This window comes from Babylonia areolata, chromosome 1 (assembly GCF_041734735.1).
Source record: "Babylonia areolata isolate BAREFJ2019XMU chromosome 1, ASM4173473v1, whole genome shotgun sequence".
Classification (NCBI taxonomy): Eukaryota; Metazoa; Mollusca; class Gastropoda; order Neogastropoda; family Buccinidae; genus Babylonia; species Babylonia areolata.
In genome coordinates this window covers 79717787-79743614 of record NC_134876.1, presented here as the reverse complement: position 1 = coordinate 79743614, position 25828 = coordinate 79717787, and the positions used below count along the sequence as shown (strand labels likewise).

The 25828-nt window shown below is 40.0% G+C and overlaps 1 protein-coding gene across 7 annotated transcripts in view; it reads right to left on the bottom strand.

Moving 5' to 3' along the window:
- The window catches only part of LOC143287868 (cyclin-dependent kinase-like 4), a 54704-nt gene that overhangs the window by 21491 nt on the left and 7385 nt on the right, over nucleotides 1–25828 (bottom strand). For 3 of the 7 annotated variants that reach the window (XM_076596105.1, XM_076596125.1, XM_076596136.1), the window contains exons 3-10: nucleotides 21889–22083; nucleotides 20884–21062; nucleotides 16824–16936; nucleotides 15050–15189; nucleotides 14057–14395; nucleotides 13787–13831; nucleotides 9225–9607; nucleotides 5377–5403 (exon numbers count right to left, since the gene is read on the bottom strand). In XM_076596105.1, the coding sequence (XP_076452220.1) occupies nucleotides 5377–5403; nucleotides 9225–9607; nucleotides 13787–13831; nucleotides 14057–14395; nucleotides 15050–15189; nucleotides 16824–16936; nucleotides 20884–21062; nucleotides 21889–22083 (1421 nt within the window). The remainder of the gene's footprint in view (nucleotides 1–5376; nucleotides 5404–9224; nucleotides 9608–13786; nucleotides 13832–14056; nucleotides 14396–15049; nucleotides 15190–16823; nucleotides 16937–20883; nucleotides 21063–21888; nucleotides 22084–25828) is intronic. The other 4 variants (XM_076596110.1, XM_076596129.1, XM_076596144.1 and 1 more) reach the window with 2 other exon arrangements.

The following is a 25828-nucleotide window of genomic DNA, read 5'->3' as shown; positions in this document are numbered from 1 at the left end:
GTGTCCATGTCAAATCTACTCCCCATACCCCCAGAAAAGAGAAGAGAGACAATTATTTGCAACAGATGCCAGTGTGGTGTGCAACTGCCAGTGAGTCAGAGCAATAAACCAAAACAAACAGACAAAATAATACACATGAACATCACATAAAAACAGATGGTAAGACAGAACACACACACACACACACACACACACATACACACATACACACACACACAAACACACGTGTGCTGTCATAATTCCTTACTTTGATTTTAAAACCACACAACAAATGGATATCACAAATAACTTTTATCCACAGACAGACACACCATGAACATGAGTCTGCAGATATCAACAACAACAACAAAAACAAAAAAATTAAAAAACCCTCCAAACTAAAAAAGCAAAATGGATAAATAAACGCAATGGAACTGACAGTCAGGCACATCATACAAGATACAAGTGTCAGTGTGCAGTAAGCACAGCATCAAAGTGACAGAATCACACACATAATCAACAATAATAATAATGAATCATTTTAAACATATATATATATGATAAAATAAAGAATCAATAATAATGACAATAATAATGAATCATGAAAATGACCATGCATAATCTTGCGAAATTTACGCAACTCAATGTGCTGAACGCACTCCACTGACACAACTCATTACCAAAAAATGCCCACCATAAACAACCATTCCTACACACACACACACACACACACACACACACACACACACACACATACACACAGTCTGTAACATGGCTGAGAGGTGAAGACACAGGTGGAACACAAACACCTCATTCTCTCACCATCATTATGTTCACAGTCACCAAAATAATGTGCACAATAAACAGTAAAAAACAACAACAACAACAAAAAAAACACACCAACAAACAAACAAAACAAAAAAAAAAGAAAAAAGAAAACAAGACTCAACACACAAAAACCAATCAACCATCAAGAACAATATGTCAAAAGGTAATGAAGACAAAGAAATTCTTTTAGAACATTAAAAGGTAACAAGAAGAAGGAAAGAAGGAAAAGAGAGAGAAAAAAAAAAACCAACAACAAAAAACAGTCTGCACACAACACAACTGTGTGTAATAAGCACTGTTAACACAAGCTGGCAGCAAACAAAAAAAACAAACAAACAAAAAAAAGTCCCCCCCCCAAAAAAAAACAACAACTTCCACAAAAAAAGAGAGATAAAGAATAAAGAGATTTGTTTTAATTAAGCCATTCCTTTTTTTTTCCTATCTCTCTTGCCATCTTCTTTCAAGGAAAAAAAAAAAATGTGGGAAAACGTAACACATAAGAAATTAGAAATTCAAACCCCACCACATGATGACTGAAAGGCTACAGACACCAACAAGAGGGAGCAACACACACACACACTCATGCATGCACGCTCACACACACACACACACACACACACACACACACACACACAATCACCTTTATCCAATCAATCCTTAGATGTCTATATTTTGACATCTTAAGAGCTGTAAGGTGGTATCAAAGCTGGATATAAAACAACCATCAATTTAAAATGGTTCATCAATTAGGTAAGTGGCTGGATATCGATAAAACAACTTTCAACTCACTGATGGCTCATCAGTTAGGTAAATGTGATCTACCTCATCCATAGAATACAAAACTTAAAATTATAAGCTGAAAGTGCAATACACCAGTACTGCTTAGCTTTACTTTTTCCATGATCAGTTTGCTTTGCACAAGTTACCGGGGTAAATTCAATATTATGAGTCAAGATACCAGTACAACTAGTACACACAGCCAGAGGATGTGACTTTTTTTTCTGAGTAACCTCAAAAATAAGTACTCTCATCTCTCTCTCTCTCTCTCTCTCTCTCTCTCTCTCTCTCTCTCTATATATATAAGAACTATGTTAATTATGATAATGTACATCACACACTATGCATTAAGAATTGAGAAAGTTTCAAGGAAAAAAAATCAAAATCACACTGGTAAGTCATAGGAATATATGATACCTTTTGTCAGCACTTCTATGTAATCACCACAAATACATCAAAGAAAAATGATGCTAAAAATACAATGCACCAGAACAAGTTTTTGGAGGAAAAAAACAACATAATTAAGTATCAAACCTGCAATATGACGTTCTAAATACATGACTGATTAAACGTATCCAGAGAGATAAAAACAGACAGACAGAGAGAAAGAGACAGACAGGGAGAGAGAGAGAGAGAGAGAGAGAGAGAGAGAGAGAGAGAGAGATCAAAGTGATTTTTTTGAAAAAAGTGTTCACTGAAAATGAGCTCATCAGCCTCTTGTCATTGTACCAAAACTATTTTCAGTACTCTGAGCAGATCCTGAAAAAAAAGAGTCATTCTTTAATTAAAGATTTCAAAGGACACACACATCCATGCACATGCACATGCAAACACACATTCACTCAGATGGGTGACCATCACCCATTCCCTCTCATTTGGTCATTAAACACCAGTTAAACACACACATACACACACACACCACTACCACCACAACACACACCATCATTATCACCACCACCACTGCTTTCCCAAACAGAAATAATACAAGCCTCAAAGTACATGACACCCCCCCACCCCCATCCCCCACCCCTCTCCCCCAGCCCCTTATTCCTTCTATCCTCTCCCCACCTCACCATCCTCATCACCATCACCATCGTAGCCAGTCTCAAACTGATCAGCTCCCAAAGGCCACCAAGGTGCATGACCAAGATGTATAGTATGTCAGCTATTGTAAATCATGCTGCCCACAGGATTTCGTCATTTTCATTTTCCAGTGGAAAGATAATTCTTTTCAATGGACTGAGAGTTTTGTTTCTGTTTTGTTTTTTTCGCCCCTTCATCTGCACCATTTCAATGGCAAAACTCCTACACCTGAGGTCCCCATACACAGCAACACCTGGGTTAATCTGTTGCAGTTTTATTGCCAGCAATCCACAGGGAACCACCAAAGATAAGATTTACAGGAGGTCACACACCAGAGGAGACCCTGCACTGCTGCTGAGTCACTTCAGTTCAGTACAAAAGTGCCTGTTCTGATTCAAAATTTGCAGGATGCCACGCACTAAACTCCCCCTCAGCCCCCGTACTGATGACTTCACTCGCTTTGTTTGTAACCAGACTGAGCGAGTGTCCCTCACAGAAGCACAGGTGAATAATGATTTGCTGACAACACACTGCTTCTGGACAAACGCTTTGACTGACACCAGCATTTGTACATACTACTCACTAAGAATGGGATCTCTCAACACGCCTGATGCTATCACCTTACTTTTCAATCTCAGTTATCTGAACTGTGAATGTAGGGAAAACTTGACAACTACCAGCCTAGCCTCCTCCACCTCCACCCCACTCTTACCTTTCCTTACTTTTTGTTTTTATAAAGAAGTACTTTCAGCATGGAACTGGATTTAAAACACCATTTTTAAAATTATTTTCATTAAAAAAAAGCAACAACTCAATAAACAAAACAAAACCCCAAGCAAAAACTGTTCTGGCATTCTTTGTATGATTTCTGAAATGAGAAAATACCACATTCAACCTCTGGCAAAACATTAATGGCAACAGTTCATCGAATCTTGGTTTTATATAAAGGCAGCAAAGAAATCCTTCTTGATCTCTCTTTCCTCACTACTTACTACGAACACCTTCCAAGGAATGAATACAGGATGCTTCTGTTTTCTAGTTCTCAAGTGTGGGGGTGATTTGATAAGTCAATGAACTGAGTGCTGCCTGCTGGTGTTCCATGCTGGACCTGCAACCACATGTTTGCTTTAGACTTTGGGCTCCAGAGCCACCTAGGTGTCCATCAGTGATTTCTGTTGATAAAGGCACAACTGTTACATTATGTTCTGTACCCATCAAGCTTACTTCCCCATCATGGGATCTTTTCCAAGTTATCATGTGACTTAAAGTTGTTCTCTCACGCATAAGATGACAAGCTGTACCTAATGGTATATTTGATGGAATCTTCTGTGGTCAATGGAAGAATGATGACAGTTCACAAACCAACTTTTGGAACTGTGGCTAAATGGTAATGTGCCGACTAGGATGTTAATGTCTGCGAGTGTGTGTCCCACGCCAGGTTCTATGTTCAAATCTCAAATCACTTGGGGGGTTAAGGGAGGATGTTTTCAGGCCTTCCAGGTCAACATAAGTGCAGTCCTGCCATTGCCCTCACCCTCTTCATGAGTATATGCACTCAGAAGATCAAATACAATGTAATCCACATCAGTGTTCAATGAGGTGTGATCAAACAAACACGCCCAGTTTGCACCCACCCCTGAAAATTAAACACGACTGCCGACATGGTGAGGAAAAAAGCACCCATGCTGTCAAAGGCCTGCTTACAGAAATGAGAGAACATGGATGTTGCAGGCAATCAATGGAGAAGAAAAAGATAAGCAGTCTGCAGAATACACTCAATGTGTGTTCATTACAGTCTGCTAAGCAAGCAGCGGTCAAAGTGTCACAAGAGAAGTAGGCACCTGTCTACCATGTTCAGTAAACTGAAACTGACCATGCCGCAGAAGACAGAGAGAAGATAAGGCATAATCATTTCATTCATACACAGGAAAACAAAACAAAGAGTTGTAACCATTCTGAGGCAGCCAAAGATGAGAAAAATGCTTCTGCATTGTTTAACAACTGATCTTATAGATCCCCATTTTTTTTCTTTCACATGCGAATGACAGAATCTGAAAGCAACATCCACAGAATAACTATTCTAATCCTGTAATATTAGTTTACAGTGATGTTAGACTTGATTACGCATAAGAGATAACTGTGTGATATTAATCTACAATAAAGTTATATTTGATGTACTTGAGACAATATTCTATGTAAAATTTTGGGAAAAGAACTTAGGCAGGTTCCACGTCATCAAAACAAACACAGAAAACAAGTGATAACTGCTGCAGCAGTCTATGGTTATGGTGCAACAGATACAATGGCAACCTGGCATGTCATGACAACTGCAACACGTTACACATATACATAGCGCCGTGTCATGATGCAAGAGTACAAGAAATACAGGCTATGTTGTGCTATATAATTATATATATATATGCATACCATCAAACAGGATAAATGTTCTGATTTTCTAAACTTGAAGCAAAAAAAAAAAAAAAACAACAACCAAAAATACCAACAACAATAAAACACAAAAGCCAGTCTATTGTGGGAAAAATAAACAGTTTTCATCTGTCATCTAGGGAGTGGTACTGAGCAGTAAGATGGGGAAAGGGAGAAGGGTATCAGTTCTGTCCCATTCCCAGCAGTACACACTGAATTACGCCACATCAAATTCCAAAGGCTATTATCATCATTATTATTGCAAGGGATTAAACTGTTCACCTTATGCTTTTCAGTGCCAAGGGTAACCTGAAAGAAATCATCATACTGATCACATTCTGACAGCTGGGATTCACTGTCAGAGCTAAAAAAAAAAAAAAAAAAATTAAGTAATGGAGAGACAGAAATAAGGAAATTTGTCAGAAATTAGTAAATATGATATGTCTCTTTCTCCCTCTCTCTCTGCCTTCAGGAAAGAGCTGTTTTTGGTTTTGTGTTTTTGAAAAGCTCCATGGCAAATACATATGTGTTTTAAAATCAATTTATCATTTAATCTATTTATATAAGATTCATTCATTCATTTATTTATTTATCAAAGCAATATATTGCTTGATGACACACAGTCTCATTTAAAACACTAACAAGCACTGTGTTTATTAATTTAGGTAAGTTCATTTTAGTTCAGTTTCTATATGATTCACCATCTCCATTCAGTTTATTTACCTATTTACCACTTTACATATTACCACCAAAAAAAAAACAAAAAAAAAGAGAGTGAAAGAAAGAAAAGCCTTGCTCCATGACCTACATGCAACTTCTTAGTTGAAAACAGCAACAACAAATAACAACAACACCAAATATTACAGTTCTACTATTTTCTATCACTGGACAGACTGTCATTCTTTATCAATGAACAATGTGTTGGTGTCAATCAATCGTTCATCTCAAAAAAACAAAAAAAGAAAGAAAGAAGCCAGTGGCAGCGGGTGGGAGGGGGCAACAAAAAAACAACCACCAAAGACAGGAAAAACAAGGCACTGGAGGCTGACAATCAACATTCATCCACCACACCCCCTCCCCCCTTCTCTTTCTCTCTCTCTCACACACACACAGACACACACACAAAAAAAACACATACATATGCACCCACCGAAATCTGCCTCAACAGATATCACAAATTCACACAAACACACACACACAGACACAGACAGACAGACAGACAGACAGACACAGACACACACACACGATCAGCACGCCCATGTATCAGAAAACTCAAAAACCCAATTAATCCATTTACTGGCCCACATCAGTGCACACGCCCCTCTGCGCAGTATCTTTGATCGGGTCAAACTCCTAAACGTTTCAACACACATAACTGTGTGTGTGTGACAGGCATGAAGTGCTTTGGGCACTCTGCCAAATCTTTACCACCCAGCCCAGCTTAAATCTGCTTCATCTTGTGGGCTTACTGGTTTAGCTCCTTAGGTGTGAGAAGCTATTAGTCTGCCTGCCAGGGGGGTTTCTCAGCCACTGTGGTTAAAACTAGTAGTAGTGCCTTTCCCTGAAGCACTTATTAAAAAACATAACAGGAGAATGCCATCAGCGTCAGCAAGTGATTCATGATAACAGGTGTGCTGTTGGTTTTTATTAGTTTTCATACATGGCTATGAAAGAAGATCCATGCATGAAAAAAAAACAGCAACATGTAACATTTCTTTTCTTGGAAAAAAAAATGTTACCATTCCCTTTGGTATCTTTACCAGATTTTTTCCCCCTCATATCACTCTGACAACTATGCATACAGATGAAGAGAGAGAGAGAGAACAAGAACAAGAACAAAAGTTTGATCTCCAGGCCTCCGGCCCCTAGAAAGAGGTCAAAAGTACACAATATGGTGATCACGCAGCGACAACAAAATGTAAAATACATACTAACTTAAACCTGTAGAACAAAAGTGTTTCTTGTGCATAGTAAATTAATTCTAACTTTCATCATTGTTGTCACAGAATTCCTGTCGCATCTTCTGGACATTAAATGTATAAACGCTGAGTTTACAAATACTGTAAACAGAACCATTCTTCAGCAAGTGAACATACGATTGACCTTCAGAGTTCAAATGTTTTTGCCGCAGGTTATTGTAAATACACAAATGTTTATAAAATGGTTTTCATCTTCGACCACATTACAATGTTTACATGCGTAATTTGAATTACATTTGAATGTTCTCCTAAAAAATGATTCATTTACTGGGAGCAAACCAAGCTATAATTTTACCAAACAGTCCCTAAAACACTTTTTATCCACTAAGTCAAAATACTGCTCACACTGAAAACCAGTTTTAAACAGTCTGTAGTTATGATATATATCTTTAGACATTACCGACTTGTCCCACTCTTGCATAAACATATCTTTCATTCTTTGCTTAAATAATGACAAAAAGTTTGCTCACAACCAACGCCTTGTTGCAACCAGACATATCCAAACCCAAGTCTAAATAAAGTATTTTTTACTAAAGACACCCAGCATTTTTTTCCCCCTTTCATCTAGGTTAAACAACATCAAATATGCCTGTCTGGGCAGTCGGTGCACATTCATATTCAGCAACCTTAACCAGTACTTGATACACCTTATAGCACTATTTATATACAGTGGATAACATCAAGAGAGAGAGAGAGAGAGAGACAGAGACAGACAGACAGACAGACAGACAGAGACAGACAGACAGACAGACAGAGACAGAGAAAGATGCAGAATGACGACTACACTATTTTTTCAGTAGTTCCCATTACTGTGAAGAAGCCATCCAATTTCCAAATCTGATAATGTACAGACAGACATACAGACAGATAGATAAAGAGATAGTGACAGAGAAAGTAATACATAAACAACACAACAACAAAAAACAAAAAAACCACAAGTCAAGATCTTTCAAAAACAATGGTACCCTACAGTCAAGATCCTTCATGAACAATTTACGCTAATATATGCACATATCTTTCACTGACAATGTGTAATGCTGTCTTCAACCTGAAACAACATAAAGCATGACTGCTGTTACCTATCAGGATACTGCACGCAGGCTGCTCTGCTCTAACGTCTTTTTACTCACCACCACACAGTATATTGATTTCATCTGATATAACTGGCTGAAAAATTGATTTCCTCTCATATGAATGAACAGCTGACATATTGATTAAATCTTATTTCCTGCCTATTACATTTCAGTCATGGAGGACGTTCATCTTCCTCTGACAGTCCAATCAACAGAACAAAGAGATATATTAACTGGCTCTCTCAAAGACCTGGATCTGAGTAACTGGTAACAATGACAGAATGCATATACATGGACACCCACGCACACACACCCCTCTCCTCCCAACACCCCCCCCCCCCCTTTCCCCCACCTCCCTGACTAACACACAACTAAGGCACTCTGCGCAAAAGCAGTGCTTTCTTTCTCAAGCTTATCAAGTGAACAAAATGCAAAAGAATCACTTCACACCGCACACAAGAGCGCACAACAAAAGAACACCCAGCACAGCACTACGACAACAAAAAAACAAAAAACAAAATAAACCAGCAGACACAAAAGCAGGATCACAACTGCAGCAAACTCACCACACACACACACATACACACTCACACACACACACACACACACACACACACACACACACAGAGCACGACTCTGTGTGCTTTTTAACCAGTAACCACAACAAACTAAAAATCAAACAGAAACAAACAAAAGCCAAAAAAAAATTCTTTTTTTTTTTTAAATTCCATTCTCAACAACACATTAGAACCAAATTCACACAACCTGCATCCTAAAATAAAGTTCAATAACAAATGAACAAATAAGACTCAAGAAGAGAAGAATGATGTGTGAAAAAAACAACAACCTCAAAACCATGCACATCTCACAAACAAGAAACAGAAGGAAAGGAAAATAACCAACAAAAAAACCCCTGGAAATGGAATCATATAATCAAACAAAAATACACACAAAGAAAACACACACACACACACACACACACACAGAGAAATAAGAGACAGTGAAGACGCCACACAAGAGAAGAAGAGACACACACAGACAGACCAAAAGAGAAAAGCGAAAACACCCTCAGCCCCACCTGGACCCTTGCATGGAGCTGGGCGTGACTGTCTGCCCAGACTGGTTGATAGGGGGGATGCTGGTGGAGGCCTGGGGGGAGGTGGAAGGGGTGGTGCGCTTGTCATCCCCCTTCTCCCCACTCCGGTCCCCTCCATCGGCCGCCGCATCCTTGCTGACCACGGAGGGGCCCACGACGGCCGGCGGCAGTGACACCGTGTTGCCGTTGGCAACCGGAGGAGTCCGTTTGCGTGGGGAGAGGAGCTGTTGGTTGTTGTCGTTGTTGTTGATGGTGGGGGTGGAGGAGGTGGTGGCGGCAGTCGAGCCCCCCCCTGTGCTGGTGGCCCCCCCCACCACCGTCGACGTCATCTTCTGCTTCTTCTTCTGCTCCTCAGACTCTGCCTGCTGGAGAAAGAGAATAGATGGTGTGGCCCCCCGCAATCAGCATCCATTCCTTTATGGCCAGGCTCTGTATGTGTGTGTGTGTGTGTTTGTATGGGAGAGGGTGGGGTCTGGTTGGGGTGTGTGGGTATGTGTGGGTGTGGGTAGGGGTGTTGGTGTGAGTGTGGGTGTGTGTGGAAGGGGGAAGGTGGGTTGGGGTGTGGCAGTGTGTGTGTGTGTGTGTGTGTGTGTGTGTGTGTGTGTGTGTGTGTGTGTGTGTGTGTGTGTGTGTGTGTGTGTGCAGTTTACAGACAATGGGCGACAGATTTTTTTAATATATTATCAGCTGAGAAAAGAAGAAAAGAAATCGAATCTCAACAATCAATACCAGTTGAAGAAACTTATCAAATTCAGTCCATTCCTCACTATCAGATATATAAAACGATATGGTGAAAAAGATTTCAACTTAAATCTCAACCCCTCTAAGTTTTCCACTTGTGTTCAAAGCATTCATCATGAATTGCTCTACAGTTCCTACCAAAAAAATTGTAAACTGAAAACATAACATTCCTTCTTAATCAAAACCCTGTATTATATCCAACAAAATGATTCACACCCTGGAAGACCTACTGGCTACCTCTGGTCAGCTAAGAAATGCGTGAGAACAAGAATTCAGCCACTTCTTGTTATGGTTATTGCAGGTTATAGTACACAAAGCATCTACACCCAGACACAACCAGTGATGATGGGACATCAGCTAACTCTTTTGTCAAAGGAGTACATTATCATGGATTAGCAAAAACCAAACAGCTGAAAACTTTTTTTTTTTTTTTTTTTTTTTTTTGAGGTGGAGGTGGAGCCTCAGTTGCATAACAGCTAACAACTGGAACAATGGTTAACATTACCTTGTTTAATGTGAGAGAATTGAATAAACAGAACGAGAAAAGAAAATATTAAAAGCATTCCCAAGGAGATAACAAATAAGAAAAACGATAAAAACTAAATGAAAAACATAAAATAAATTGTGCCATCTTCACGATGACGACAACAAGCCAAACGCAACAATGCATTAGTTCCCTTTGCCATCTCTGTGAGGTCATCTACAATTCTGTCATAGCATACACCACTGCCTCTGACTGACACATGACCATTCACCATACCTGCCATGACTCTACCTCAAACACAGTGACCAGTACGAAAGAACTGATTGTATTGAACCTGCATTGAAGCCAGGGTCCAAAGTATGGGATTTTCACCTCCCCATCCCGCACCCCTCTAACCTCCTTTCTTTCTCGAGTGTTTGTGATGTGGTGCCAGTGTTTCAGACAGGATGATAAACCAAGGTCTCATGAGCATCAGACAAACCTAAAAGAGCCCATGACACGAGTTGTTTCCATTTTAACAAAAACACACATGTAAACATGTAGGGTGGCACGGTGCTCTGGTGAAGTTCTCTCTCCAAGAAGAGCCACCTGAATTTCACACACACACAAAAATCTACTGTGGAAAGAGAGCAACCCAATAAAATTACAATGCAATGTGCTTCTATTCTTCAACTGAAAGACTTTAGTTTCTCTCTATGTCTCTGCTTAACTCTCTCCATACAAACGGCGAAAGAGACGACGTTAACAGCGTTTCACCCCAATTACCACCATCAAAATATTGCAGGGGGAAGGCTCTTATACTGAAGAGGTGAATGTTGACAAAGAATACCACAATTCTGACGACAGAAGCTAAAGGCTGGGTCATTGAGACACCCACTGGACATCCGAGGGGTCTGTGTAGAGGAGAAGAGAGGGCTGGCCGTACTGAGTGAGTTAAAGGGGACTTGAGGTCAGCAAGCCACATGGGTTTCCAAACTGGTTTGTGGTAAAAGTACGCATATACTGTCACTTTGGAAGGGACACTGGTTTGTGCTTGACATTTTAAGCCAACATTTGTGTCTTGCTTGCTGAGAAGAAGAGCACTCTCTGCTGTCACTTCACAAAACCACTCAGCAGGTCAACTCCAGTTGTGTGCATAGTGGTTGGCACCGCATTTTGTTCCAGATCCTTTTTTTCTGTCTGCTGTACAGAGTAGGTCAACACAAGTTGTGTGCATATCGGTCAGCACAGCATTTTGTTCCAGATCCTTTTTTTTCTGTCTGCTGTACAGAGTAGGTCAACACAAGTTGTGTGCATATTGGTCAGCACAGCATTTTGTTCCAGATACCTATTTCATGTCTGTTGTTCAGAGTTTACATAATAATATGCTATATACAAGGATGTTGATAATTCTGCAGTTTCCATGAACAGTATCGTCCTGAATACTGAGGAGACTCCAAGAGGCACTATGCAGCAGATATAAGACCAACAGTTGAAATAATATAACTGCTTTAGACCTCGAAGAAGAACCATCCGATGCAGAGTTCTGTAATCTGCTTGTTCTGTGTCCCCTTTAAGACAGCCATGAAGAACAATCAAATCCCCCCTACCCCCCTGCCCTCCCTCCACCTGAAACAGAAAGCTTACAAGCAGTTCATGTTTAGTATAAAGCAAGGTAACTGACATTACTGTTCTTGTTAACAACTAGCACATCAGAAAAGAGTTTGAAAATGTTACTCTTCTTGGTAACAAGAACACTTTAAACAGACAAAAAACAAGAACAAAAAACGTGATTACTAGTCAAGTTTTAATAAACAAATCCTTGAAAGTACAGAGACACTGGCTGTTTCAGTACAGGGTGGACCTGAAAAGTCACTATTGTCTGGAGACCGACGGGCGCAATAGCCAAGTGGTTAAAGCGTTGGACTTTCAATCTGAGGGTCCCGGGTTCGAATCATGGTGACGGCGCCTGGTGGGTAAAGGGTGGAGATTTTTACGATCTCCCAGGTCAACATGTGCAGACCTGCTAGTGCCTGAACCCCCTTCGTGTGTAAACGCATGCAGAAGATCAAATACGCACGTTAAAGATCCTGTAATCCATGTCAGCGTTCGGTGGGTTATGGAAACAAAAAACATACCCAGCATGCACACCCCCGAAAACGGAGCATGGCTGCCTACATGGCGGGGTAAAAACGGTCATACACGTAAAAGCCCACTCGTGTACATGCGAGTGTACGTGGGAGTTGCAGCCCACGAAAGCAGAAGAAGAAGAAGAAGAAGTCTGGAGACCCTTCAGGAAAGCTCAAAGCCATCCAGTTAAAGACTGAGGGACTGGGGACCAGAGCACTCAGGGAGGGAGAGAAAAAGAAATCATTTTTAAAAGATGTCAAGCAGGATCTTTTTTTGAAGACCTGACCAGTGTGTTTGCTTTATGTAATGGTCAGGCATCTGTTTGTTCATTATACATATACATACATATACATATATATATATATATATATATATAAACATGAATATAAATAGAGAGAGAAAGAAAGAGAGATTTTTCATTACACAGCAGATGTGGTGTGGCATACTCAACAACTGTGCCGTCGTGGCATATTTTCCATGAAAAATATCTCACAATATTTGCAGTCACCCTCAATGAAGATGTGGAAATGCAATGCAAGCAAATCAGTTATGCCCACCTGGGTATGTTAGGCTCAGAGAAAAGCTCCAACATGACCCTCTCCAAAGAGAGAGTCACCTTTCAAATGCTAGAGAGATCTCACTAAACTATTTATCTTACTACCAAGAAGTGGGGAGATATGAGTTCTGATGGATAAATATGTATGTATATATGAAAGACTGAATATACACAAGATGTTAAAAAAGGGGTTAAATGATCTAAGACAAAAACTACTTCATTTTTTTTAATTTGACAGAAAGGTACAAAGTTTGTTTTTGTTTCATTTTTCCTTTTAATTTTTGGAATTGTCACTAGTTCGAAAAGCTGTGCTGCAAGACTGTGAAACAGGTTTGTTCTTTCTTCTTCTTTTGTTCTTACTTCCTTGAAAAGAAAACTGAAAACAACACATCCATAAGATTCCATAAGAAAGTCAAGGATGACTTTCTATCAAATATGCATCCCCTCTTCAACAGCAACAGACACTTGTCATGAAAAAGAAAACCATAATCACATGTACTTAGAAATCATTCCAATATGTGCAATGCAAGTTCACAATGATCAGCTGAAGATATAACTGGAAAATCATGTGTTAAATAAAAACATGCATGAACACACACAACATCCACAACCCTTTCTGAGCACCCTAAAACCCTTTACCAACAGGAGTCTTACCTTCTTGGGCGGAACTTTGGATGGAGTTGTATTTTTCATGGATTCCTTGAAATGGACAGACAACAAGAACATGTATAACCACAGGGAACACAATGGAGACACGAGGTCATCAAGTCACAAGCAATCAATCAACAACACTTACCTGACCTGAAACAAAACAAAACAAGACAGACAAACAAACAACAGACACAGCAGTCAACTTTCGCCGCTCACAAAAACAAGGCAAAGAGAAGACCCTGCGTCAACGGAGCATTGATGACAGTTTCTTACCTTTTTCAGGGCATCCTTAGTAAGAGATGTTGCTTCCTTTTTGAGGTCTCTGGATGGTCCTGAAGTGTCCTTGAACTCAGGTTTCTTCTTCTTCTTGGAGGCGGCGGCTGCTCCTGCCCCTGTCTTGCTGGTGCCCTCAGCGTCCCGGTTGTCGATGTCTACCGGGTCGATGCTGGTGCCGGCGGGACTTCTGTACAGCGGGTTGTTCAGGTTCTCTTTCTGGAGTTTGTGCTTCAGCTCCACAGCATAGCGGGATGCAAACCCGTCGCGAGTAAACAGACTGTGCTTCAAGAGCTCTGTGCAGGTGGGGCGATTGTCTGGATCTAGCCTTAGACATTGCTGTTGGAAGCAAGACAAAAAGAGGGTTGGGAAAAGGTTACACATATCAAAGGAAATAGTGCAAAATAACAGTCACGTGAAGTCCTCCTCAATTAGCTATATTTGCAAAATATGATTATACACAGGTTCAGTCCTGTTCTTCTTTGTGCTTAACAAAGAAAGAAAACAAAGACAAAATAAAACAAATTTATTTGAACAGTGACCTGGCCATGTTTGAATACTTTTCAGCTTTTTCAGTCCAGTCACAAACAATCAAAAAGAACCTCGAACTGGACACCAAATCCAGAAATATATCTGTTTCACTGATGGCATCCAGTCTGGTTATTTAGAATGATATAACCCACTGTTGAAGACCCAGAAGATTAGAATGAGGCACATAAATAACACACGCAATGCACGTGTCAACTCACACACATAGAGATGTATGCACACGCACAATCATATGCACAATATACAATATGCACAAACACTCATGCCACTTACGCAAGGGACACGTTTGAAAAAACACGAACACCTCTTCTGCTGACATGAACAACAAACTATTACTAAGCCTTGCATTGTGTGACACCACAAATCTGTCACTCCAAAACACAACGCTGCTCCCTGGTGTACACAGTGAAGCTGCCTGCTGCACAGGCTGTGTGCTGTCTTTACCTTCATGAAATCCAGAGCCTCTGGGGACACTTTGGTGAACTTGCGCTCCAGGGGCTGAATCTCACGCACCTCCGGTATCCTCATGCCCACGAAGAGGGGATTGCGTAAGAACACTTCTCTGTGTCGTGGGGTCAGATTGCCTGTGTCATATAAACTTCGTGTCACTCCTACAGGCTAAGAACTGCATCCCTGGACAATCTCATCAACATTAGCAATAAAATTATAAAAAATTAAAAAAATTTATGACAGCTATCAAAAAGCATGTAGCATACAATTCCATATCAAAGATGCTACTGGAAATTTATGTGAAACTGACATTAACGTAGCAAGGCAAGCAATTCAACACATTGGAAATAATAGTTATGAGTATATGCATTCAGTTTATAAATTTTGAGAATTTGGATAATTTGTTTTTGATACAAACACACATACACACACACACACAAACACACACACACACATGCGCGTGTGCGCACTCACTCACACACACTCATCCTTCTTCCCCACCTCCTACCAACACTGAGCCACAGAAGGACAGATAGAAATATTGTCTTGAATGATGGTAACCAATTGTGTGTGTGTGTGTGTGTGTGTGTGTGTGTGTGTGTGTGTGTGTGTGTGTGGTGATTTATTGAACATTAATGATGAATTCCATTTCTGGGAACATAATGGGAAAGTTTTTCTTTGCTGCTGACAAAATAATAATGAATACTGCCCTTTACAAACATGAATGAAAGGGACAAGGTAAAAAAAATTTAATCTCATGCTTGTGTGTGTGTGTGTGTGTGTGTGTGTGCGTGCGCTTATGTGCTCGTGTGCTCGTGTGTGTGTGTGTGAAATTTACATAAGCAGAAAAATGGTAAACTGCGAAGCACAATTATGGAAACTGAACAATGCAGTGGTAAAAAAAGGACATGCACAACTACAACAACGAGAAAACTATAAGCTATATTTTAATGGACCAAATTAACAATACTTAAAAAAACTAACTTCATATTTTGTTAAGCACTGTCTTTAGAGCAACCTTTCGGAGCTGTAGTAAACACAAGGCATTACACCTGGCTCTGTGTTTAGAAAGCAATATCAGCACTCCTAAATCTCTTTGGGATTATGCCAAATCCAACAAAATCCTCTTCTGAAAATGCACTTTAGACAGACACAAAGTCAATACAAAGCACAGGAGGTGCTAAACAAGCATTTGAAGTTTCTAATACTGATGCAAATCATTTCACGAGTTAGAGCTTGTTATATCTGAAAGCATTTTACAATGTGACAAACATTGTTATGTATGAAATCTTTTTACAATGTGAGAGAGCTGGTTACATACCAAAAGCATTTTACGATGTGACAGTTGGTTATGTAACAAAGCCTTTAACAAAGAGACTTAACAAAGAGACAGAGCTTGCTACATACCAAAGCAATTTACAATGTGACAGAGCTGGTTAATTACCAAAGTATTTTATCATGTGATAGAGCTGGTTTCATACCAAAGCATTTTACAAGACAGAGCTGGTTATGTACAAAAGCATATTACAACTAGACAGAGTTGGTTATACAGGAAAGCAGTTTACAATGTGACAGAGCTGGTTATGCACCAAACCATTTAAAATGTGATAGAGCTGGTTACATACCAAACCATTATGCCAGACAACTGAGTACATACCAAAGCATTTTACAATGTGATAGAGCTGGTTATGTACTAAAGCATTTTACAATGAGACAGAGCTGACTACATACCAAAGCATTTTACAGTGTGATAGAGCTGGTTACATACCAAAGCATTTTACAATGTGATAGAGCTGGTCAATGTCGGAGTCTCCAGGAAACAAGGGCTCTCCCGTTAACATCTCTGATAGTAGACACCCCACTGCCCAGATGTCCACAGCCCTGGGGATTACACATGTATGCATGTATACACATCCTTTGTCCATGTTCTGACATGGTATTGAAATGAAAGTAAACATACACACACACGTGCACACACTCACATTCATACAAACACACATAGTCATGCATGCACGAACGCACACACAATAATAATAATAGATAGTACTTATATGGCGTAAGCTCCCCATATAATGGGCTCTAAGTGCCTCACATGAAACAATGCATATATGATAGACTGAACAGTGTATAATAAGATTCCTCCATATATATACTTGTGTGCGCACATGTATGCACACACACACATATGCACAGAGTTACACATACATGCACAAGCATACATACAAACAGTTTTCATGTTAATGCCAGACACAATACTATAGAAAAAAATATAACACACACTTGTACATAAAAACGCACACACAGTTGTTTTTTTATATATTAATTCAGATACCCAATTACTTATATATATATGTGCGTGTGCATGTGTGTGTGTGTGTGTGTGTGTGTGTGTGTGTGTGTGTGTGTGTGTGTGTGTGTGTGTGTGTGTGTGTGTTAACACACACTTGTGTACCCCCCCAAAATAACGCACAAACACATGAATGGACACATCTTTTCAATATGCTGGATATTATGTAACTCAAATATGCAAACACAAACTTGTATACCCCCAAATTAAACACACACACACACACACACACACACACACACACACACACACACACACACACATGATAGAGATAGTGGAAGAAAACAAGTGCAAGCATGGACACGCACACAGGCGCACACAAGCGTGCACCCACACCCACACTCTCTCTCTCATCTTCAAAGACCCAACAAAAATGCTTAAGATTACACAGAGAAGAGTGTTGTGACTGACAAAGGAAAGAAAAAGAAAAGAAAAAAAAAGGGTGGACTGATACTCTAAAAATAACTCTACCCTCATGTACCCCGTGAGGAGGAAGCCTGTGGGGGAAGCATGCCTTAATCTATACTACTGTTAATTGTAATTTATACCACGACAGAATGCAGTCAGTCATGCAGATCAAAGAAGTCAAAACGCCCTGGTCTTGTCAGGGTCATGGTAGGCAGCTACTGTATGGTTGTACAAAGTTTCAAATCCCTTTTGTAATTTTCATTTAGTTTTTTGTTGTTTTTTTTCAATTCTTTTCTTTTAATAATCATCTAGATATACCTGGTTTATCTTTTCCCCTCTTTGCTCTAGTTTCTACTTTGAGTTATTACTAATATATGTATGTATATCTGCTGTAATGTAAAAATGAAACATTTGAGTAAAGATGTTAAAGAAACAGAAAAGGTTTCTAATTCCTTGTATAGCTCAGTCAATATCCATACCTCATTAACATCATTCAGGACCACCATTTCCAATGGCCACAGTTAAGAGGAGGACATCAGAGGTGTACAGTTCTCTGACTGGCTGAAATAGTCTGTCAATGCTGCTAGAACAGGAACTATTCTAACCCTTGTGTCATGTGGTGCCACAACAACAAACGATGATGCAGACTGACACACTACCTGAAAACATTTGGTGCCAGATTACAGTGCAGTCCTAATCCCCTGCAGAGAAATCTGTTGTCATGGGACCATAGTGTAATAATACAATACAGAGCAACACAATGCAATACAGTACAATTCAATACAATACTGCAATACAAAACCATGATGCTGATGCTGACATCTGACGGGCCTAAGGAAACCTAAGTTCAATTCTTTTCCTCTTCTGCATTTCTGGGCTGCAACTCTCATATTCACATCTAAAATTGGGCTTTTATGTGTATAATCGTTTTTTTACCCCGCCATCTAAGCAACCATAGTCAGTTCATGATTGGTATGCAGTTTCCCAATTTTACCAACCAACCACTGACATGGATTACAGGGCACTCAAGAATAAAAATTTACTGCTTTGACCACTCAGCTGTAGAGCCCAATGTTCAGTTTTCTGATCAGTCACATGTATACATACTTTTCAGATACTCACTTGGTGTACTCCCCACACAGACAACAAAGGCAACAGATACTCTCTTGGTGTACCCCCACACATACAACAAAGGCAACAAATACTCACTTGGTGTACCCCCCACACAGACAACAAAGGCAACAGATACTCACTTGGTGTACCCCCCACACAGACAACAAAGGCAACAGATGCCCACTTGGTGTACCCCGCACACAGACAACAAAGGCAACAGATACCCACTTGGTGTAAACCCCACACAGACAACAAAGGCAACAGATACTCACTTGGTCTACCACCCACACAGACAACAAAGGCAACAGATACCCACTTGGTCTACCCCCCACACAGACAACAAAGGCAACAGATACTCTCTTGGTGTACCCCCACACATACAACAAAATCAACAGATACCCACTTGGTGTACCCCACACACAGACATAAAGGCAACAGTTACTCACTTGGTGTACCCCCACACAGACAACAAAGGCAACAGATACCCACTTGGTCTACCCCACACACAGACAACAAAGGCAACAGATACCCACTTGGTGTACCCCGCACACAGACAACAAAGGCAACAGATGCCCACTTGGTGTACCCCGCACACAGACAACAAAGGCAACAGATACCCACTTGGTGTACCCCGCACACAGACAACAAAGGCAACAGATACCCACTTGGTGTACCCCCCACACAGACAACAAAGGCAACAGATACCCACTTGGTGTACCCCCCACACAGACAACAGATACTCACTTGGTGTACCTATATACACAGACAACAAAGGCAACAGATACCCACTTGGTCTACCCCCCACACAGACAACAAAGGCAACAGATACCCACTTGGTGTACCCCCACACATACAACAAAGGCAACAGATACTCACTTGGTGTACCCCCCACACAGACAACAAAGACAACAGATACTCACTTGGTCTACCCCCCACACAGACAACAAAGGCAACAGATACTCACTTGGTGTACCCCCACACATACAACAAAGGCAACAGATACTCACTTGGTCTACCCCCCACACAGACAACAAAGGCAACAGATACCCACTTGGTCTACCACCCACACAGACAACAAAGGCAACAGATACCCACTTGGTCTACCCCCCACACAGACAACAAAGGCAACAGATACTCTCTTGGTGTACCCCCACACATACAACAAAATCAACAGATACCCACTTGGTGTACCCCACACACAGACATAAAGGCAACAGATACTCACTTGGTGTACCCCCACACGGACAACAAAGGCAACAGATACCCACTTGGTGTACCCCCACACAGACAACAAAGGCAACAGATACCCACTTGGTCTACCCCACACACAGACAACAAAGGCAACATATACTCACTTGGTGTACCCCCCACACAGACAACAAAGGCAACAGATACTCTCTTGGTGTACCCCAACACATACAACAAAATCACCAGATACCCACTTGGTGTACCCCACACACAGACATAAAGGCAACAGATACTCACTTGGTGTACCCCCACACAGACAACAAAGGCAACAGATACTCACTTGGTGTAATCTCCCCCCCCCCCACCCCCACCCCACACAGATAACAAAAGCAACAGATACTCTGTGTGCCCCCCACACAGACAACAAAAGCAACAGATACTCACTTGGTGTACCCCCCACACAGACAACAAAGGCAACAGATACTCTCTTGGTGTACCCCTACACAGACAACAAAGGCTTGGTGTACCCCCCCTCACCTCCCCCACCCCCCACAGACAACAATGGCAACAGATACTCACTTGGTGTACCCCCACACATACAACAAAGGCAACAAATACTTGGTGTACTCCCCCCGCCCCCCACCCCACCCCCTCCAAAACACAGACAACAATGGCAACAGATACTCACTTGGTGTATCCCCACACATACAACAAAGGCAAAAAATACTTGGTGTACCCCCCCACACAGGCAACAAAGGCAACAGATACTCACTTGCCATACTTAGTGTCCCCCACCAGAAGCTCTGGAGCGCGGTACCACCGTGTGGCCACATAGTCTGTGTAAGTCTCTCCTGGCTGGGCCAGGGTGCGTGCAAAACCAAAGTCACAGATTTTCACAATCCCTGATTTGCTGACCAGAATGTTCTCAGGCTTGATGTCCCGATGGATGATCTGAAAAACAGATAAAAAAAAAAAAAATAAAAAAAAAAATAAAAAATATATATATATATATATATAAACACCAGAAAACTTTTATCTCAGGTTTAGTCACCAGCACAACACTGCTTGCTGAAAACATGGTTGCAAGGCAGCACTTTGAAAAACAAGAGTGGCAGGGCCTTCACAACTCATATGTGATAAACACTTAAATTAACGAACCACATGTATTGTGGGACAGAAAAACAAGACCTCACCCCTTTTGTGCCTGCAAGCTTTTCCTATTATCATAGTGAGGAACTTTAAGTTTAACATCTGCCCTTGATTTTAACAAGGGTCATGCTGCCAACATGGCAGTAGCTATACCAAGCTGGATAAAAACTGGTTATGAGACATCTCTTTTGAGCTTGTGCTGTTTTGCCAAATAATTACCTTGACCACTGACCTCTCACCCTGTTCACCTGGTCATGATGGGGATAATTACAAAGGTTTTGTGCATGTGTAACAACCTAAACAGCTTGGTTCTTTTCAAGACGTACTTGCAGAGAAAATTCTAATGTTAAAATTGATGATGATGAAAAGAATAACAATAATAACAATCTTATCCTCCATTCAAGTCTCCAGAACATGGATCAGTTAAAGGGTGCTTTCCAATCTGTCAGTAACAATGTTACACAAACACACATATTTTTGTAAACTGGTAGATCTGTTTGAGTGCACACACACACACACACACACATATATGTATATATACATATATATATATATATATATATATATATATATATATATATATGCCTAAAGACCATGAACCACACAAACAAAAAGGAGAGCAACTCACGTGGTGTGAATGGCAGAATTCAGTCCCCTTGAGCACTTGCCATAGAATCTTGCGACACGTGTTCTCATCCAGACCGTTGGGGCACTTTTCAAGTTCATCCAGCACGGTGTGGTCCACAAACTCAAACACAAGGTACAGGCGCTTCTTGCGCCGGAACACTTCTATCAAGTTCACCAGATGGTCATGTCGAAGTTGCTGTGAAATAAAGGGGAGTGGGAGTAGGGGTCAGGGTGGGGGGATGGGGGAAGTCATAATTCATACTGAAGTCTATATGTATAAACATTTGTACAGCATTCTCTTGGTACGATTATTTGTACACACCAGGTAAAAATATTTCTTCAGAACTCTGTTGGTATAAACACTTATACAGCACTGTATTGGTAGAATATTTGTCATCACTTTATTGGTATGACTAATAGTTACTGTATGTACAGCGCTTTAATGGTATAAATATTTGTACAGGAATCTACTGATATAAATTTTTGTAAAGCACTCTATTGGTATAAATATTAGTACAGAGCTCTATTGATATAACTAAGTATTTATACAGAACTCTTGGTATTAGAAATATTTGAACAGCACTCTGGACTGAAAACAGGAAAGAGATCACATAGTTAAAAAAAATCTGAATTAAAAGAAAGTATGTTATGAGTATTCAGATACTTATAAATATATGTTCTGAATATTATTATTCTGCTGCAAATATAAGTATGCAAGTATCTGTGCATGCATGTGTGCATGTACCATTAAGCTCAAGGCAAATTAAGACCAGGCAGTGCTAAGAATGTCAGCTCTACTTCAAATCATCCCTAATTTTTTTTTTTTTTTTTTTAAGTCATGAAAAAACGACACAAGCACATTACACTGTAGAATGGACAGCTTGTGCCTCCATCCCAGTGTTTACAGTATGAGTATCTAACTGTAGTGTAAGAGCAAAACAGCACAGATTGTATATCAGATTCTTTGGAAAAGATATAAAAAAAAAAAATTTTTAAATATATATATATATATATATAAGAGAGAGAAAACACGATGAAATAAAGAAAGGGGAAAGGACTGGGAAGTCAGAAAAGGCAGACTATACTGAACAAAGGAAACAAAAGATGGGAACAAAGAGAACAATAGAGAAAAAAAAAGGAAATTTCTAACACAGAATTTCCAGAAAGTGGGGATGCTATGCGTACTGTGAGGCCCCAACATCCACAGAATACATTAATGGGATACACATTTTACATGAATAACAGAACAAGTGAAACTGAATATATTTTACATCTTTATAAACCAAGTGTAAGAAAACAGGGCTTCATAAAGAAATGTTTACATTAGGGTTCTACTTTCTAAACTAGTACCTGTACACTTATTTCATACAACCAGGCAATGTTTAGGCATTGCACACAGACTCACAGGTGTGTAATGATTTAACCATTCACATTCCCAGGAAGAGCAAAAGCTAAAAAGGCTCTGTGCCATGAACTGAATGCTAATCATTAAAAAATTGTTGGTACTGAAAGCAGACCTCGCTTCCCTTTTATGACTTCTCTCTTTTGCACGGTCAATGAACGTTTATGTGTGCTTACTCTTGCGTGAGCCAGACGTCATACATGTATTGTGCCTTTCCTGAAAGTTTCATTGAGCAGATTTTTAAGTGCCATTATGATCAGATCATGGACATTAATCTTGTAGTGTATGCAGAAATGCTGTTCTGGTATTATGTCATATGCTTTGCAGGAGGCAAGTTCAAAGTAAAATGTGCTTTGCAGGAGGTAACTTCAAAGTGCAATGTGCTTAGTAGGAGGCAGCTTCATAGTGTATGACCTACAATTATCAAGAAAGAAAGAAAAAAAGAAACAGAAAATGGAAAGAAAAAAAAGAGAGAGAGAGAAATAAATCAGCATAAACTCAAAATGAAAAATGAAACAAGAATTTGATTTTTTTTTTTTTTTTAAAGAGTACCCAAATTCCAGTTGTCATCATCAAGAGTGTGAATGTTAAAGAGCTTTTTTTTGTATAGTTTACATAAATAAGCCTCTGACTCAGTCATCTGACTGGTGTGTGCCTTTCTCTTTGAGCCCCAATATCAAGTTAGTGTTTTTATTTTGACCTTAAAACTTCTGCTTCAGTTTTGCTTTAGTCAGCGCTCTTTCTTGTGTGTGTGTGTGTGTGTGTGTGTGTGTGTGTGTGTGTGTGTGTGATATATATATATATATATATATATATATATATATAGAGAGAGAGAGAGAGAGAGAGAGATATTGGGGGGAGGGGGGGATGCGTGTAGGTGTGTGCATGTGGGTGTGTGCATGTGGGTGTGGATGTTTGTGAATTCATACATGTCATTTAAAAGCTACTGCACATTTGTTTCAGCATCTTAAGTGAAAGTTACATTTAAGAAGCCAAAAAAGAATTAAAAACAGAAATCGTTGGGGGTGCGGGGGTGAGAAGGGGATACCCTTTGATGGTCGTTGAAGAACTACATATCATACATGTATGTATTATTCGGTGTGCTTGCAAATTCTATGTACAGAGCAAAGAGATTTCACACACTGATCAGGTCACATAAGATGACATGCATCGATAAAACAAAGCTATGCTCTACCAAACACAAAGTGGAAATACAATACAGATCACACAAGATGACGTGCAGATGTACTGATAAAACAAACGAAGTCAATTTAAACAAATGTAACCAAAGCAAGATGTAAAGTTCTCTCAAACATGTAGCTTTCTGCAGGCTTGCTTGCATGGCCTGACTAGCATGTTGGGCTTATGCTTGATTCAGACATCAAAGTATTTCTTCAACTGGCTCTCTTCTTTTTCTTCTTCTTCCTTTTTTGCCTTATGGAATTAAAAGTTGTGGTGAAGCATATATGCAGTAGACTGCACACAATGACTTCTCCTTGAACCTATCATCAATTTTCAATCGTAGAAAAAGAAAAGACTATACATAATTCTACAGAGCTGTTTCGCTTCACACAGCAGGTCTGATTTAAGATTCTCTGATGAAGATTACTGAAGCAAAATGACCAAATATTAGTTGTAAATGATTATAAGTTGTAAAGTTTATTTCTTTTTTATTTCATTTTACTACTGAGGAACAAAAGCTCAGCACCTGCATGCATACACATAAGTGTGTGTGTGTGTGTGTGTGTGTGTGTGTGTGTGTGTGTGTGTGTGTGTGTGTGTGTCACAGAGGGAGAAAATGAAATGGGGGTGAGAGAATGTGTTGAAACATGCTTGTGAGTATATGTGGGCATGACTGTGTCTTTTCTTTGCATAATAATTTCTTTTTAGAACTTACCAAATCACCATTGTGTAGATTACATTATATGATAAAATGTGAAAATATATACAATTTTTTTCAAATTATCAAATAGTCACTGTGTAGATAAAATTATATGATAATATGTGAAAATGTATCTCTGGAAAGAAAAAAAAAAAGCAGTCCAGTTGAGACCATAGAACTGATTTCCAGAATGTTGTGCAATACTTTGTGAGAGACAGAGTGGGCTGATAAATTTTGTGTAACTGTACTTGTGCGCATGGGCATTGTGTCTGATTCTGTCTTTCCTGTGCATGCACGTACAATAGTTTCCTTGGTCTAGATTCTAAAAATGTACCATGTAAGTCAGTATACACAACCTAAATCCTAAATATTGGGGGCTTGGGTGTGAAGAGGGAAATTCTAATTAAGGCTGCAGAACTGATTGCAGGAACATTGTGCAACACTCAAGCGTTTCTCTAGCTCCACCCTCGCATAGTGGTCAGAGCTTGGTGGTAAAATCTCATTACCTGTGGCAGAGCCATGAATGGGTCTTATGTGAGGGTTGGCCAAAGCAGCAGTGACCAGCCCCCAAAGAGGTCCATTATTTCCCCTACCTTGGTCACTGCCCACCTCTCTGGCAGCTGTGGGGACAGGCGACCAAGTGTTGTGGTCACAGAA